Raw genomic sequence first — 18,930 nt, 5'->3', positions numbered from 1 at the left:
GAACCAATCAGAACATGAGGGGAGCACATGGCAAGATCACATGAGGAGCAAGACTGTGAGAATTATACAAAATAAAAGGCATAAAAACATAAACTAAACTAACATGTTTAGTTTATGTTTAGTAGAACAGACGTGACACTGCCTCACAGTGCAGCACTAAAGCAAATGAACCACCTTTTCCAAAACTTGTATGATTGTCTTCTGCTTAAGAAAATACTTTTATTCATTAATCTGTTAATGTTAGTTTATACAATTATTCATTGTTCATGTTCGTTCACAGTGGATTAACTAATGTTAACAAAAAACATTTGTATTTAAAACTGTATTAGTAAATGTTGAAACTTACATTAAGGTTATTAATTGCTGTACTAGTATTGTCCATCATTGGTTCATGTTAACTAATGTAGTTAATGTTAACAAATGAAAGATTATTGTAAAGTGTTAGTGAGTCAACAATGTGTCTGAAAACAACCGACATAAACACATTTGTCCCAGTGATCAAACCAAGGGTGACATTGGCGCGAAAGAACCTTAAAGATTATATGAAATGAATGTGTAAAATAACATTAATAGATTGACGATTTCAGCCTTTGTATTGTTACAATGTCGGTGTTACAGCCCATGTCCGAGTTAACAGCTCGCTAAATAAAATAACTCCAATAAAGGGCATGGACCGCACACATGTAAGAGCCACAGACACTGATAGCGAATTTTCAGAACGATAATCGCCCTCGTTTAATAAGGAATAAACAATAATTCGTAAACAATGTTACAAACAAGATCAGGCAAGTATTAGCAAAAAGAATTAACAGTAAACAGGTAGGGAAAAACAGCAAGAAAAACAAAGAACGCCTGCCTGGCTATTCTCACCAATAGTTCTTACCTGGCTTCCGATAAAACAAAAAGAAGTGAGTCTTCCGGGCCTCTGCTTCCTTCACTATACTTACTACATTAATAAACAGCGACCTGTTTAAATAACTCCACTACCTGTTACTGTTAAAACTAAACATTAACCATATAAAGAAAACATATCGAACAAAACAATGAAAAGATCAAAAATGCAAATCAAACTATTACAAAAGAAAAACTAAACGCCCCAAGAAAGCAATGAGAGCGGATGATGCAATCTCAAAAGAAACCGCAGCGAGGGGAAACGCGGAGCGAGAGACCAGCCCAGCGAGAGACCAGCGAGAGAGACTCCATTGTCGCCATCCACGCCATTTATCCCAGAAACTCTGTGACATCATGCTGCATCCGCCAATCAAGGACCTCAATGCCACCTATGGGTCTTTAAAATAAAGAACTATACACAGCCACGTAACAGTTGGTAGTATATTCAAATGAACAATGTGTCGTCTTTCCATGTTACCTGCACCTGGATATCCCTGTTTATTTGTCAGCAAAAGTCTGCTGGATGAAGCTAAACATGTTAGTTGATCATCATAAATCTGAGCCATTGACTTTTCTCTTTCTGTCTTCAGTCTGAGTGGATGCAGTATTACAGAGAAACAGTGTGTCATCCTTACTTCAGCTCTGAAATCAAACCCGTCACACCTGAGAGAGCTGAACCTGAGCTGGAATAAAATAGGAAAAACAGGAGTGAAGCACTTATGTGACGTACTGAAGGATTCACACTGTAAACTGGAGAGATTGAGGTCAGTAACATTCTTCACATGCAAGAATCAAAATGCTTGAAATAACTTTAACAGTTTAAACTAAAACACTTTTTATACTCAATATCTCACAATGAGTCTGAGTTGAAGTCTGGACTTTAATTAGGTCATTCCCAAACTTTAATTTTCTTATTTTTCAACCATTTTTATGTTGCTTGCTGTGAATCATTCAGATCAAAAACTTTCACAGCTGTACAGTTTTAGATAATTGAAACCTTGAAAGTGATGTTGATGTCAAACATATTAAAGTTATGTGCCTTTTGTTTGTCTCCATATTCAGTTGTCAGGTTTTACAACTAACTTAATACATTTGTACAAAGAACAAAATAAAATTCACTTTAAGGATTTCTGTTGTTCAGGTTTAACTGATTAATCAGCTGAATGTTTTCATTCCTGTTCTAGACTCTCTAACTGCAGTGTAACAGAAGAAGATTATAAAGCTCTGGCTTCAGCTCTGAGATCAAACCCTTCACACCTGATAGAGCTGGATCTCACAGGAAATTATCCTGGACAATCAGGAGTGAAGGAGCTCAGTGATTTACTACTGGATCCAAACTGTCAACTGAAGACACTGAGGTGAGACGGGATGAAATAATTAACAAAATTAGTTATATGCAGGCTAAATATTCATAACAAATATATTATTTTAGTTATACAATAAGCTGGACAGTTTGTTGCATCAAAATGATCAAGATCAGATCAGATGCTGCAGGTTCTGACATGATGATGATAATCGTCAACACAGTTTAGTTGTGATACAAGCTACAGGTCAAATAGACATTATGAGTCAGTATATGTGCTATTCTGGAGTATGGTATACCTCGACAATTTTTTTTAAATAACTGTATTATACTTTGTTTTCAAGTATTTATTTGTGTATTTAAATGTTCAAAGAAAAGTGTTACATCTAAATAACTAACTAGAGCTTGTCTTTAGAACAATAATAAAGTTTTTATCTTATCAATCATGTTTGTAATGCAACAGACATTTAGTTGAGAACTGAATTGACTCTTCTGCAGGTTTTTGAGTGCTGCTGCAGATGAAGCCTGTCAGTATGTGAAGAGAGTTGTGGGTAAAAACCCGTTACTCCTGAGAGAGCTGAATCTGAGTGAACGTGAACTAGGAGACACACGAGTGAATCAGATCGCTGCTCTACTGCAGGATAAACACTGTCGACTCAACACACTGATGTGAGTATTGTTCATTTATTTAAAATATTACATTACTTTTTAATGTAACATTACTTTTAATGTAATGTTACTGAAGCTGATAATATTTCCTCACATATTTGAGTCAGAGCAGTTTTTCTCAGCCACGACAATGTAAAGTGATACAATTAAACAGGAAATTGAAAACACAATTAAAACGTGAAATCAAGCTTTAAATATTTGACTAAGACAGTTTGATCATGGGTCAGCAATTATTTCAGTTACTGTAGAGGGAGATCAATGGTTTTCTTCCAGAGCTTAGAAAACTCTTCAAATAAGTGATAGACTGAAAAATCAGTTGCACTATAAACACAGAGATGTCTTTCCTAACTTTCACAGGTTAATTCTGTGTAAATTAAATATAAGTGTGTATATATTGATGCTCTTTTTGAACACGACTCCTGAATGTGATCATGTTTACTGATTGCTGGTGTGAAACAAATTTTTTTTGTGACATCAGGACTGTTCATAACTGCTTTCAATTTAATGTTTGTATTTCACAAAATGTAAAATGTCTAATTTTGGTGCAGCATACTGTAATTTTTGAACAAGTGCATTTTAAAAATCTGTGATCAGAATCTGCCTGTAATAAGATCCACTGAAGGCAAGTTGACTGAACACAAGTGCAGCTTTATTCTAGTGATGTTACTCCTGATATCGAGGCTTCGAAGCTTGTGTCGAGAACATCAGGTTCTTCCCGCCGGAGCTCCGTATCGAGGCTTGTATTGTTTCAGTGAAATGACGTCACCGGTGAACTTTGAAGCCTTGTTTGAGTAAAGTGCTTTGAGAAGGTGTTCACTTTTGGTGGAACATTGTGTTTTTTCCCTCTCGTGTTACACAAGTACTTACACTTCTCTCTGTCCAGTCCACCTTAATCACTTTCACTTTTTTATCCGGTTTAAAGAACTTTGTTTCTCGTATGATCAACAACAGCATTGCCCAATTAAAAAATTATGAAACAACACTGAACATAGATACTTCACAGAACTATTTATTTATTTATTTGTTTGTTTGTTTGTGTATGTTAATGCATCATGAACCATATAACACACATTTTGGTGCTGTCACACTCCTGACAAGTTTTTTCCTGGACCATATTTCCATTGACCAGCATGTGTCCCTGTAGAAGCCTTGAGAAATGAACCACTTTTCAACAAATCTGCCTGGAAGGCTTCAAAGCTTCATCTCGCCACCACTACTTTATTCAAATAAACATGAACAAAATTAAAAAGACAATGATAACATGAGGGCTATATTTTATTCATTAATCTGTTAATGTTCGTTTATACAATGATTCATTGTTCATGTTCGTTCACAGTGGATTAACTAATGTTAACAGAAAACTTTTTTATTTAAAACTGTATTAGTAAATGTTGAAACTTACATTAAGGTTATTACATGCTGTACTAGTATTGTCCATCATTGGTTCATGTTAACTAATGTAGTTAATGTTAACAAATGAAAGTTTATTGTAAAGTGTTAGTGAGTCGACAATGTGTCTGAAAACAACCAACATAAATACATTTGTTCCAGTGATCAAATCAAGGGTGACATTGGCACGAAAGAACCTTAAAGATGATATGAAATGAATGTGTAAACTAACATAAATAGATTGATGATTTTAACCTTTGTATTGTTACAATGTCGTAGTATATTTAAATGAACAATGTGTCGTCTTTCTCCATGTTACCTGCACCTGGATATCCCTGTTTATTTGTCAGCAAAAGTCTGCTGGATGAAGCTAAACATAGTTGATCATCATAGATCTGAGTCATTGTCTTTTCTCTTTCTGTCTTCAGTCTGAGTGGATGCAGAATTACAGAGAAACAGTGTGTCTTCCTGACTTCAGCTCTGAAATTAAACCCGTCACACCTGAGAGAGCTGAACCTGAGCTGGAATAAACTAGGAGACTCTGGAGTGAAAAACCTCAGTGATCTACTGACGATCCCACAATTCAAGCTGGACAAACTACAGTTAGTATCATTATACTGTATTTTTGTGTTTTTTTATTTTAAGACAACAGGGCACAAGTCACATCATTTGTAGCGCTGCATCTCCATCTGACGAAAGATTCAGAAATGGTTTTAGTTAAAGGATTAGTTCACTTTCAAATGAAGATTAGCCCAAGCTTTACTCACCCTCAGGCCATCCTAGGTAAATATGACTTTCTTCTTTCTTATGTACACAATCTGAGTTATATTAATAAATATCCTGACACATCTGAGCTTTATAATGGCAGTGAACGGGATCAATGAGTATGAGTATGAAAGTGCCTCCATCCACATCCATCCATCATAAATATGTGCTCCTGGTGACAATACATTTTTGAATGTGGAATTTATATATATATATATATATATGTATATGTATGTTATTAATGGTCCATTAATAGTAGGTTATAACACTTAATCAAAGTTTAGAAGTTTAAAACCAACTCTCCCAAACTTGTACAGTCTCAATTTTTCAAAGTGCCACAAATATGAAGCAGCTATTAGCTAATATAATTCATAATCAATTTTAATCCATAATTGTATGTGTATGTAATATTATATTAACTTAAATAATCCATCAGTTATACCTTAACTGCAGGTATAATTAGACAAAGATAATGTGCCTTGAAATACCTTAAAATGGCATAAAATAGTTTAATATAATATTCAGTTTTCATACAGCAATTAAATATGAATTGCATGATTTAAGTTTTGTAAACTACTGAAAATGTGGGATAACAAAGCCACTGTCATTCAGCATAACGGGTGGCATTGTGGTATAACATGAAACTTGTTGTGCTGAAGGACAAAAGCATGATACTGAAGGACAGATTTCATACATGAACATATTTAACAGGCAGTGCCTTGGCCACCTATATAAAGTAATGGCCTTTACCTATAAAGATCATACTTAATTTTCATATTTAATATAGCTTTTTATAAAATAATAACATTAAAAGTATCTTTTCTGTGTTGTACTGAAGGACGTGCTTTTGTTACAAAGGTTACTAGAGGCTGAAAAAAGTGAAATCATCAAATATTTCAGAGAGATTTACTCACCTTATCCCATAGACAGAGGGTCTTCAGTGGGTCCCCTTTGTAATGTGTCACACTGTCACATGATTACCATCATGTGATATGCTTTAAACAGTTTTTTGTTTTTTTTATCTTTGTTATACTGAATGACACACAAAAGACATAACAAAAGTTGGGACAAATATTATTAAAGTTTTAAAATATATTGTAGATGCAATATGTTGCCCATTGTTCTATATATTGCTGCAAACACTAGCAAACACATAGCAACTACCCAGAACACCATAGCAAACCCCCAGAATACCCTAACAACCACATAGCAACACCCTAGCAACCACCCAGAATACCTTAGCAACGACATGGCAAGACCCTAGCGACTATCATGAGTACCTTAACAACCACATGGAAACATCCTAGTGGCCACCCAGAATACCCTAGCAACCGCATAGCAACACCCTAGCAACCACCCATAATATCTTAGCAACCACATAGCAACACCCTAGCAACCACTCAGAATACATCAGCAGCCACATAGCATTGATTTATTCGGTAACAGTATTACAGTGACACCTTAGCACCCACTCATAATACTTTAGCAACAGCATAGCAACACCTTTGCAACTACCCCAAGTACCTTAACAACCACATAGCAACATCTTAGCAACCACATAAAACCCTTGCAACCACTCAGAGTACCCTGGAAACCACATATCAACACCCTAGCAACCACCTAGAGTACCCTAACTTTTTTATCTAGTTTTCATTTGAAAGTGAACTAATTCTTTAATGGGTTTGTATGTGTATCAGTAAAAAGAGCATTAAACTTTGAAGCATTTTAAATTTTGTGGCTGTAAAATTGTTTCATATGCTGGAATCTGACAAATCTTTGCTGTGAAACAAGACAGAAGTGAGAATAGACTAAAAAACAGTGTAACAAATTGTCATGAATGGCTGGTTGTAATGAAGCTCACGACGATGAAGAATACAATAACACTGTCTTTAATCACAAATTATCACAAATAGGAGAGATAAAACACAATTTTATATTAATCCACAGTGATAAATTCACTTATTTTTGGGAGTGAGGATGGATCCAGACTTGGATTGTAACTAGTATCCTCAAATGCTCCTGGCTTGGTTTGTTCGTTTATATCATTAAGTTTCCATGTTTTTGCAGGTTTGTTAGTGACTGTATGACATTTATTCATGATTCATTTAACTCACACATGAACTGAACATGGATTTGAGTCATTTTCTCTTTCTGTCTTCAGTCTGAGTGAATGCAGTATTACAGAGAAACAGTGTGTCATCCTAACTTCAGCTCTGAAATCAAACCCGTCACACCTGAGAGAGCTGGACCTGAGCAGGAACAATCTAGGAGACTCTGGAGTGAAAAACCTCAGTGATCTACTGATGAACCCACAATTCAAGCTGGAGAAACTACAGTTAGTATCATTATACTGTACAGCAGTTACAGTGTGACTGAAGTTTATTTATTTTAAGACAGCAGAGCTTATGTTTCATTCTTTATAGCAGTGCACTTTCTGGATTTTCTTATTGGTCACATTTTTTGGTAAATCTAGTTAAATAGATATGCAGAAATCTGCCTTTTGAACAGAGAATAAAGAATAGACATCAAATAAATAGTTAAAAATGAAAGAGAAGAAACAGTATCTTCCAGCACACAGAACTAGTGTAACTGGGTTTCAAACAGACTATTGGAAACTAAGGCCCCATCCACACGTCGCAAAAATTTTGTATCGGTTAGGCGTTTCGTCCAGACGAATCCTGTGTTTTCAGAACGTGAATCCAATATTTTTTGAAACCGGGTCCCAGAGTGGATAAATCTGAAACCGCCGCCCCTTGCATTTTCATGTGTACAGCCAATCTGTATATTTTGTGAAACGATGTCATCACCCCACGTGTCGACCCTAGTGAGATGCCACTAACAGCACAAAACAGCAACAACAACAACAATAGCAGACTCTAGATGCCTGTGTTCATGCTGCAGAACCTACTGAGCCAAAATAAAGCGTTATTTCTACACTTTACTGAAGTTTGTATACAGCACGCAAGGTTTATGCGCATGTTCCAAGTCTTATTCGCTGTTTTAAGTGTATCTCTGTGTCAGAAATACAGCGCCACATACTGGTCTGGCATGTATACTACATCGTTTCGAGCCGGTTTCAGCGGTTTCATGTGTACGCAGATATTTCTTGAGACGAGGGAAAAAAAGATTGGATAGGGAAAGACCTGGCTTTGTGTGGATGGGCCTAAATGCTGCTGAAGCTCTTCAAGAAGATGATCATCATAGATGTGAACTATTGTTATTTCTCTGTCTTCAGTCTGTTTAGATGCAGTATTACAGAGAAACAGTGTGTCATCCTGACTTCAGCTCTGAAATCAAACCCGTCACACCTGAGAGAGCTGGACCTGTGGGGGAATGAACTAGGAAACTCAGGAGTGAAGCACCTATGTGACGTACTGAAGGATTCACACTGTAAACTGGAGAGATTGAGGTCAGTAACATTCTTCACATACAAGAATCAAAATGCTTAAAATCACTTTAACAGTTTAAACTAAAACACTTTATACTCAATATCTCACAATGAGTCTGAGTTCGCATTATATTTGTGCAAAATTTTCACCTTAATGATTTGTTTGTAAGATAATCTCTCTTCCTCTGTTTGTGTCTTTCTAGTCTATATAACTGTGGCATTACAGATGTTTCTTCTTTAACTCAGTCTTTGACTAACTCAAAAGCACAGCAGTTTTTAAAAGATCTTGACCTGAGACACAATACGATCAGAGTCTCTAAGCAGCAGCTCAGTGACGTGTTACGAGACTCAAACTGTAAACTGAGGTGAGGAAACATCACTGTGATATTAAAGAGATCTTCATTGTGATCATATTGATTCATGTGAAGTTATTAAAATGTTCATCACAAAGAAGGAAAGCACACTGTCACAGCTTTATACAACAACCTGCTTTATTAACTGTGTCAGTTGTGAATCATTTCAGTTTGAAAATAGACTTGGTCAGATTGTAGGAAAACGCTGCACTCCTGCTAAAATCAGTGCGTTCAGCTTCAGCTCCAGTATTGAAATATAGTAACTAATTTGCACTTTGTTCCACTGCACACTGATTGTTTTCTCTTCTGTTCCTCCTTACAGAATAGATGAAGATCAATCGCCAAAAGTCTCTAAACAAGTTAAATCACCAAACATCCCTGATAGAGTTCAATTTCCAAAAGTCTCTGAACAAGTTAAATCTCCAAAAGTCTCTGAACAAGTTAAATCTCCAAAAGTCTTTAAACAAGTTAAATCACCAAACGCCTCTGATGAATGCTCTATATCATAGTTTGAAATCATCATGAGAGGAGCAGTAATCATCAGGTGATCCACAGAAGAGTCTCACTACTGTGTCTATGAGGAGAAATAAATGTGTGATTAATGTGTAAATGTGTTTCATACAGATGGAAGAGACTCAGACTTTACAATGAAATAAAGCAGCACGTGTGTTAGCATGTGTATTAGAAACATATTGAATGATTAATGTTGCTTTAGTATTCAGCCAAATGATGGTTTTGTTTTATTTAAAGGTGAACAGGAGGAAGAAGCTCAGATGAGTCTGTCAGCAGAAATCTTCAGGCTCTTCAGTATCAGGCCTACAAATATAATAATGTTTGGATTGAACTCATCCATAATCATTAAAATGTTTCTAATCATAAACATGATTGTCAAGTATAGCACATAAATGTATCAAAAGAGATAAAGTCTACATGTTACTTCAAACATTTACATGATCTCTTAAATTTTATACACAGAATGTTTTTGTTTATTTTTGTTATTCTGTTTTATTTTATATTAAGTTATCTATGTGTGTGTTGTTAATGCACAGATATACAGTATATTGTCTTTGTTCTGTGGATGGAGTCTCTTCTAGTCAGACCAACTAAACATTTTTACCAGTTAACAGCATTTGTGTGTCTTTCAAAGTTCAGAACAATTGCTTTTGTTTGAAAAGTTCATTTGTCTGTTGTATTATTGAAGCTACATAAGCAGATGCAGAGAGATTCTCCTTCTTAAATAAAGGTGAAGTTGTAGATGTTAAACATAAAATCATATGAGCAATCTTTAGAATTGTTGGAGAAGAAATCATGCTGGGCTGCATTTCTCTAAGCATTGTGAGCTCAGTTGATCTTAGAGATCATAGTCTTATTTTCGATTCACTACCATTATAAAACTTGGAAGAGCCAGGATAGTTTTAAATATATCTCTGAATGTGTTCATCTGAACTTCATGTATGCGTAGAATGGCTTGAGAGTGAGTAAATCATGGGATAATTTTAATTTTTTTGTGAACTATCCCTTTAAGGCAAGTCAGGTCAGTGGCCATATTCACAATAAACCCAAAAATAACAGTATTATAAATATCAGATATTTTAACAGTGCATCTTGCTTTATTTTCACATACCTTATTGATAAATACATACAGATTCATGTCATGTTTTTGTAGCATTTGGTTAAAGATTTGATGACGTTCAATTCAAATATGCAAAAAAGGACAAACACTTTTGCTGGTTTCTAGTATTTTCTTTGAAAACTTTGTTTCTAGTCCTTAGGGTTTAAGTGGCAACTCAAGGTGAAAACATGGAAGATTTCTAGAAAGTCTGAAGGCATTTCATGCAAGATCCCTTAAAGCAGTTTCATCTTTTCTCAATAATGTGTGTATCTGCTGGTGAAATTAAAGATCTGATGGAGTGTTGTGGGGAAAAAGTTTATTATCACAGAACTGAGATATATTGTTGGAACAATACTGAACATCTGCTGAACTCAAGTACATCTGTCCACTGTGCTCATTAAATGAGTAGCTCTGTACAATATTTTGCTCTCATTTATGGACATTTCAATTGATTAACATACAAGACTACACCATAGTGTTCTTGAAAATAATATTAATGTACTCTATTCAGCCATAAATGAACTTGCAAAGATCCTTATTTCATATTTTCATCAACACTGCAGCTGTTGACTGGTTAGGCTTCCATTCTGATCTCCTCATATTCTCACTGCACATCTTTTCCATTCACTGCCTCTCACAAGCTAACATTTATACTCGATTTGTTAAGGCTATGCATGGAGAAATAATAGACTCATGTTAAACATTAGCTATTTAACTTATATGGCATAAAACATTTACAAAAAAAAGCAGAATTTCCATGCGTTCAAGAGAACAGAATTGTCACTTCCTGGGAAGTTGGTGCAAAATATCAGTAATAAAAATGTAAGTTGCTGCAATTGGCTCTTTTTTCCTGCATGAGTTGCTTCTCTTGCATTCAGATGGTCATGTGAGACACTTCTGGAGGGAATTAAACCAAATCATTCTGATAGACTTTGGCTCAGGCATTTCAGAACCACCAAACCAACATTTGAGATGCTGAGATGCGATTGGTCCGCTGGTTAGTCCAGTTATCCAATCACAGCTTCTGTTGATGCAAAGGCATGTGAGCTTTTGTTGTGCATCGAGGGATTTATTCAGTACAATTATCTGCCTCAATTGAGCTCATATATTTTTATGCACATTTTTAGAATTTATGCTCAACTTGGCATTTCCATCAAGCGTTTTTTATTGCAATATCCCAAAATTCACAAATAAATAAGTGGATGGAAACGAATGCCATTACACACAGTTAACATGTTTAATGTAGCTGTGCACAAAGATGTAGAAGCAAATGATCTTGCACAATGACACTTCAGTTCATCTTAATTTCACAATATTAACTCTTGCTCTCTACGACAACTTTTGGCGACATTTCCTTCGATGAGACAGCAGAGCGCTGGATGTGACGAAACTCCTTCCACATGGCGGGCAGTGGTGCGGCTTCTCTCCGGTGTGAACTCTCTCGTGTATTTTCAGGTTCCCTGACTGACTGAAGCTCTTGTCACAATGTGAGCACTTGTAGGGTTTCTCTCCCGTATGGACCTTCTGATGCTCTTTCAGATATTTGGCTCTAGAGAAGCTGTTCCCGCACACCGAGCACATGTGAGCTTTCTCGCCGCTGTGTATTTTCTGGTGCTCTTTCAGGTAGCCCAGCTGTGAGAACATCTTTCCACAGAAAGAGCACAAGAAAAGCTTCTGGTGAATTTTCTGGTGGATCTTCAGGTGCTTCGCTGAAATGAAGCTTTTACCGCACTGGCCGCAGCTGAACGGTCTCTCTCCCGAGTGCGAGTGCTGGTGGTTTTTGAGGACGGTGGCCTGCGTGAAGCTCTTCCCACACTCGTGACACGTGAACGGACGCTCTCCGGAGTGAATGCGCATGTGGTTCTTAAAGTGTCCTTTGCGTATGAAGCTCTTGGCACACAGTAGGCAGGTGAAAGGCTTCTCTCCGGTGTGGATCCGGATGTGATTCTCCAGGCTCTCTTTGCGTGTGAAGCTCTTCCCGCAGTGAGGGCAGCTGAACGGCTTCTCTCCGGTGTGAATTTGCAGGTGTCTCTTTAGATCGGCGTTTTTGAAGAAGCTACTGCCACACTGCAGACAGGTGAAATCACGCTCTCCGGTGTGAATTTTGATGTGGCTTTTAAGGTTAACTTTGAGTGTAAAACACTTCCCACACTGAGGACAGATGAATGGTGGTTTTTTGGCTCCTGTTCTTTTCTGGGAGAAATCACTTTCGGACTGTGATGACTTTTCTCCCGTTATGACCTTCTGAGGTCTCTGATACTGATGATCCTCCTCCACTACATTCAGTTCTTCACACTCCACTTTCACTTCCATCATGTCTAAAGTCAATTCAGACAAATAAGAAACAAAAGTGAACCACAGTTTCATGGCAGAAAAGAAGAGGTCAAGCATCAGGGCTCCAGATGAACACATGAACTGATCCTGGCACCGGTGAAAATTACAATAGTCATATTATTATTTTACTGCACCAATACAATATTTCTACTGCAGATCGGTATCGGACGATAATCATATTCTATGACTCGATCAGTAGTGACTAAATTTGGCCGCTCTCATGAACCGATCTTAATTTAAAAAGTCGCCGCTGACGAGCATAGATCACCGATCATTTATTTTGGTATATTTGTGTTAGCAGGGAATCTCTGACTTGCGTCTCCTTGTCTCAAGTGTGTGTTCAGACGTGTATCATGTCACGTGACTGTTACGTGGCTGTGTATAGTTCTTTATTTTAAAGACCCATAGGTGGCGTTGAGGTCCTTGATTGGCGGATGCAGCATGATGTCACCGAGTTTCCGGGATAAATGTAACAGTGACTCTGTGAGGATCATCTCAACATCTTTGCACCATGATATGTAATTTCTGAGCTCATTTAAATCATAATTAGAGATGCACCGGTCGGAACTGGATGGTTTTTAGTTTTATTTTTGCCAATCTCTTTTCTGGACTTGTGCACAAACTGCATTGCATTTATTTCCCAAAATGTAATTTGTGTGAAATATCAGGAAGTCTGTAAACAGGAAGTCAACATCGACTACATCAGAAATTTCGATGACATCTTTTCCAGTATAAAGTAGTGTTTATAACTGCTTTGTGTTCAGCGGTACTCAAAGAAACCACTTCTGCTCCATAAGCGCCACCTACTGTCAGAGAGTGAACCTGCATTTTCATTCAGTCCGTCTGCTGTTTTTGTTTTCTGCAGGTATGTTTTATGCAGCATGATTCCACACATGTAAAGTTTAAAACTTGCTGCTCATGCTACATGTGTGCAGCTTCTTTGTTTGGATCATGATTAAAATGCAGAGGTTGACTCTAATTTCAAATGACTACAGGTATTTAGTTTGGCCTGTTATAGAGGAAATAAACAGCAAATAAATTTGCTTAAAGAAAAATAAAAAGCTATCTGTATTTGAATCAGCCAATTTGCTTAGAAAAAACATCAGAATCAGCCATGAAAAACATGATTGGTGCATCACTAATCATGATCATCTGCTTTAGTTTAAGTTAATTTTATGTTTGTTTATGCATCATAATGCAACATGAAGCAAAGATAAAGAAAGATCATTTAACAGCTCCTGTGATTGACACCAAACAGTCATTAATGAAGACTCAAGAATGATCACAGACCTCTCTGTTCCTCAGTTTCTGCATCACTTGTGTCTTCACTCTCCTCTTTAATAAACTCCATCTTTACAATAGTGTCACTCGCACTGTTCACTTTCTACACCTGGAAACTGTTGGAGTAGAAAGTCATTATTAGTATTTAGTGCTGAATTCATCATACAATGGTCACGTCACTCATGAATATTAAAAGTGTGTGTGACGTGACAGTATATGAACCATAAACTCACAACTGCTTGTGTGAAAAAACACTGAAACACCTCAGCCGTGTTTCTGTGAAAAACCTTTAGAAAGCAGGTGTTTCACCTCTCAGAAATAAAATCACTAATGCCACTGTATTAAGATTTTCAGTGTTTCTATTATAACTTACATATTCAGTGTTGTATTTTTTTGTAATAAATACAACTGATTATATAAAACAATTCTCAACTTTTTTTGTAGCTGATAATGATTCATATATGTTATACATCAATATCCTATAAAAATCTTCTACCATCACTGTATAGGAACTGTAATATAATGTTTAATAATATATATATATATATATATATATATAAGGTACTGTCACCACAGATATGTCCTTGGAATTAATAAAAAAAAACCTATATTTTAATTTTCATTGCAAATACAATGACTGAATTCATTTTAAATGATCTAATCGCCCTAAATCTTATTTCTAAACTCAGTATTGTTTGTACTGCGCTGTCTCGTGTTTATTTATGCCTAAAGATGTCAGACAGCACGTTTCAGTATTTGTCACTTTCTATATCTATATCTATTCAGCACATATACTGGCGCCATAAACAGATATTTTAGAGGAGAAAACATTATAATCAGATCAGGCTAGCGCTCACTGGCTTTACCAGAGCTGCCATAACTAATACCAGATCATCTGCAGAATGTGTAAACTACTGTAAAACATATACATTTACCGTTACGCCAGCTTTCCTCTCGTCTTCTATAATATATGGAGAGATTGATATGGCATTTCAATGGCAGTTACTCCGCTGGCGCGTGACACCCGGAAGTGCGCGATCTGCTCACTGGCGCGCGGTCCTAGTGCCAGGTTGATTTGAGCCAATCAAACAAACCCGTTTTGTTTAAGATGCACTGTTTGATTTTTTGCTACTTAAAAACTTTTTATGTTTTTACATTAAAAACAGTTAATCACATGGGATAACTCTATAGACATTTTACTTTTATAGAAAGTTTTTATATATATATTCTACATGAGTGCAGTCATATTGACACAACATGACTATACTTAGGTACCACTGATGATAATAGCAATGTAGGAACTACACAAACGCTATTAAAAAGATTTTTATGCTCACAAGGTTGCACTTATCCAAAAAAGCCGCGAAATCAGTAAATATTCTTACATTATAAAATAACTGTTTTCTATCATAATATAATTGTAAAGTAATTCATTCTTGTGATCAAAGCTGAATTTTAAGCATCATTACTCCATTCTTCAGTGTCACATGATCATTCAGAAATCATTCTAATATGATGATTTTCTGCTCAAGAAACATTTCTGATTATTATCAGAGTTGAAAACAGTTGTGCTGCTTCATATTTTGTGGAAACTGTGATACAACTTTCTGTATGATATCAATGATACTCATTTCTTTGCCTGGCCAAAAATGATGTCGGATTTCACACAATTTTCTGTGTGAAAACCGTGATACTACTATCAAAATTTTGGGGTAAGTGGATTTTTTTTTTAAAATACTTCTATTCAGTAAGGAGGCATTAATAATCAAATGTGACAGTAAAGACATTTATAATGTTACTAAAGATTTTTATTTCAAACATAAATTTGCATCGTCCCCCAAAAGACAAATTGATGACAAAATGACCAAAAATAATATTTTATGTTTTCATTAACATTTTAGAATTGACTGATTTATCTTCCAACATCATTACTCACTCTTAGGCTCTTAATATTACAAGCAGGTATTTTCAGTTCTCAGTGCAATATTTTGTTGGTTCTCTCTTGTTTTTGCATGTGTTCATTCATAATGTCCTTGTATGACAGCCTGGCCCAGAAAAAAAAATATATGTCTGCACAATTTTCTGCGTTCCTCAAATGTTGTTGTGAAATGAAATGAAAACACTCAGGAACACTGGAAAAATGCACAAGCACAGTAAACCAAACCATATAGATGAGAACAAATAACCAAACCAAGCAGGGTATAAATCAGGGGTGTCCAACCCTGCTCCTGGAGAGCTACCATCCTGCAGATTTCAGCTCCGACCCCAATCAAAGTTGGAGCAGGGTTGGAACTTAAGTCTGCAGGACGGTAGCTCTCCAGGAGCAGGGTTGGACACCCCTGAGATAAATACACACACTAAATGGAACAAGGAACAGGTAGGGCTAATCAATTAACAAATGAGTAACTATGGCAACTAAACACAGGTAAGGAAACTAAACTCAAAGTAGCAAAACAGTACAGATGATACATGACATTTACCCCTCACTACTCTGGGGTAGTGCACAATGTGATCAGATCTAAAAACCACTGCTAGATCCATTCGTGGGTCTGTTTTTCCATCACAGCTGGTGCAGGTCAAGGTGAGATGAGGCTAGGATCTACACCAGGACTCGGCAACACTGGCCCTCGCGATCCACTTTCCTGCAAAAATTTCCTCCAACCCTGATCAAACACACATACCTGTAGCTTTCTGGTCATCCTGAAGACCCTGATTAGCTTGTTTGATTAGAGTTGGAGGTAAACTTCACAGGAAAGTGGATTTTGAAGGCCAGAGTTGCCCACCCCTGACCTAGACATAAAACAGTATTTATTAAATGAAAACAAAACACCAAATGATACATGACAGTTGTTAATCCTGACCTTCACAGCACCAGATGTGTTTTAATTTTAAGAACTAATACATTCATGTCCCCGTACTGCCTTTCTCACTGTAGGTAATGTGTTTTAGTAAATTGCTCTTTTGGAACACATTTGCTCCTGAGGGCAAACCATGACCTGAGGCTACAGCTTGGAGCATGAATTTTTCTAGGGACCTGTATTTATTATGCATGAAAGATTTTGAGTGTCTTCGAAGGCCAGCTATTTGGCTGAAAATCCTCCCGCATGGAGCGCAGTGATACGGCTTCACTTCGCTGTAAATGCTCTCATGGATTTTCAGGAGTGCCGCCCTGAGGACAGATGAACGGCTTCTCGCTGGAGTGAGATTTTATATGAGTATTAAGGTATGATTTAAGTGTAAAACTCTTGCCACACTGCAGGCATGTAAAAGGCTTCTCTCCAATGTGAATTTTGGTGTGCTCCCTAAGGCTTGCTCTGTGTCTGAAACTCTTCCCACATCGATCGCATATGTAAGGCTTCTCTCCAGTGTGAATTCTTATATGTTCTTTAAGGGTTACTTTGTATCTAAACTCCTTTCCACAGTGATTGCATGTGAAAGGCTGCTCTCCAGTGTGAATCCTTGTGTGCTCCTTAAGGCTTGCTTTACATGTGAAACTCTTTCCACACTGAAGGCAGGAGCATGAATGTTTAGCTCCTGTTCTTTTTCGTGACAAATTCTTTTTAGATTTCTTTCCAGTTTTCAGATGTTCTTCTTCCTCTTCACTCAGTTCTTCACTTTCTTCTTCACTCAGTTCTTCACTTTCCTCTTCCATCAGGTCTTCCAATCAAATTGAGCAGAATACAGGTGAAACAGGATCTAATTTAATAGCACAACACATCAGAGGTCAAGTGTCTGTTTTATGTGATATTTTTATATGCTAAATGTTAATGATCTCATTTGTAATGGCAATAAAACTGGGAGAAAGTTGATAGAGGCTGGGAGGTGAGGATGCAGAAATGAGAAATGAGAAGCACCTACTGCTGTTTTGTTACTTTAGCGACCCTTTTCACAAGCCTTAATTTAAAGAAATACAATATTAATTAGCTTTATAAGTCAATTAAACAATTTAACTATATGACATTATGGTATCTGTTACTGCTATAAACTATCAGTAAACTGTTCAGAAAAATATCCCTTTAATAGCACAAGGCTCTGTTTTTTAAATTAGAATTTCATATTTTATAATCATTTTAGAACTATATATAAACTACAACACTGTTTGACCTAAAGATACCAAACCAATAGCAAAAAACATATCGGTAACACTTACAATAAGGTCTCATTTGTTCACATTAGATAATCTATTAACTAGCCATGAGCAATACATTTGTTACAGTAGTTGTTAAACTTTGTTAATGTTAGCTAATAAAAATATGCTATTCAATATTTTGTGCTACTATCGTTCTACTTAGAGCTTCGGCAAATCCACACATGTAAAGTTGGGATTAAAGTCATGATTTCTTGCGATTTTTCTGCCCGAAGCTTTACTCTGTTCTCTAATGAAGAGTCAATAATGGACACCGACCCTTTTCCTCCTCATTTTCTTCATCTGTCGTTCTGCATGTTTCTGAGTCTCTCATGTCTTTATCAAACTCCATCTTTCAGCTGTTTCTTCTGGATCTTCCTCATCCAGCGGCTTCTTCTCCAGTCTGATGATCAGGATCTGATTCCGTGTTTATGACGAGCAGCTGTGGGAGTGTCTTAACTGATCAATTAGCCAATGGAAACTCTTCTTGGACTGTCTTTCCCAAACTCTCCAAGTAGGGCTAAAATCACAATGAAAAAAAAAATAGAGTTTTTTTTTTTTTTTTTTAATGACATATTGTAGTATTTATTATAAATGTTTTACCCATGCACATCATTATTTTTTAATTCATGTGCCTTTAATCTTTAATCAAAATAACTTCAAGGGTTAGTTCACCCAAAAATGAAATTTCCGTCATTAATTACTCACACTCATGCCGTTCCAGACCCGTAAGACCTTCGTTAATCTTCGGCACACAAATTAAGATATTTTTGTTGATATTTTTGTTCCGAAGATGAACGGAGGTCTTACGGTTGTGGA

The 18,930-nt window shown here is 36.5% G+C and overlaps 2 protein-coding genes and 1 pseudogene across 2 annotated transcripts in view; 1 reads left to right on the top strand and 2 right to left on the bottom strand.

Moving 5' to 3' along the window:
* The window catches only part of LOC127522225 (uncharacterized), an 884,749-nt gene extending 874,867 nt beyond the window's left edge, over positions 1–9,882 (top strand). Inside the window, exons 102-109 of the mRNA XM_051911962.1 lie at positions 1,482–1,655; positions 2,076–2,249; positions 2,693–2,863; positions 4,681–4,854; positions 7,179–7,352; positions 8,253–8,426; positions 8,609–8,770; positions 9,081–9,882. Of these exons, the coding sequence (XP_051767922.1) occupies positions 1,482–1,655; positions 2,076–2,249; positions 2,693–2,863; positions 4,681–4,854; positions 7,179–7,352; positions 8,253–8,426; positions 8,609–8,770; positions 9,081–9,267 (1,390 nt within the window). The 3' untranslated portion in view covers positions 9,268–9,882. The remainder of the gene's footprint in view (positions 1–1,481; positions 1,656–2,075; positions 2,250–2,692; positions 2,864–4,680; positions 4,855–7,178; positions 7,353–8,252; positions 8,427–8,608; positions 8,771–9,080) is intronic.
* Positions 9,883–10,341: 459 nt separating this feature from the next.
* On the bottom strand, positions 10,342–15,029 carry LOC127522316 (gastrula zinc finger protein XlCGF8.2DB-like). The gene is made up of 3 exons (XM_051912140.1): positions 14,921–15,029; positions 13,995–14,101; positions 10,342–12,688 (listed from the first exon to the last, which is right to left on the bottom strand). The coding sequence occupies exons 2-3, from the start codon at positions 14,053–14,055 to the stop codon at positions 11,700–11,702; spliced, it is 1,050 nt and encodes a 349-aa protein (XP_051768100.1). The 5' UTR covers positions 14,056–14,101; positions 14,921–15,029; the 3' UTR covers positions 10,342–11,699.
* A 1,343-nt stretch (positions 15,030–16,372) lies between these two features.
* LOC127501794 (gastrula zinc finger protein XlCGF49.1-like) lies at positions 16,373–17,651 on the bottom strand (annotated as a pseudogene).
* Positions 17,652–18,930: the final 1,279 nt, after the last annotated feature.

The sequence above is a fragment of the Ctenopharyngodon idella genome, chromosome 2, assembly GCF_019924925.1.
Source record: "Ctenopharyngodon idella isolate HZGC_01 chromosome 2, HZGC01, whole genome shotgun sequence".
Taxonomy (NCBI): Eukaryota; Metazoa; Chordata; class Actinopteri; order Cypriniformes; family Xenocyprididae; genus Ctenopharyngodon; species Ctenopharyngodon idella.
Note: the sequence above shows the minus strand (reverse complement) of the source record. Positions and strands in the feature narration are given on the sequence as shown.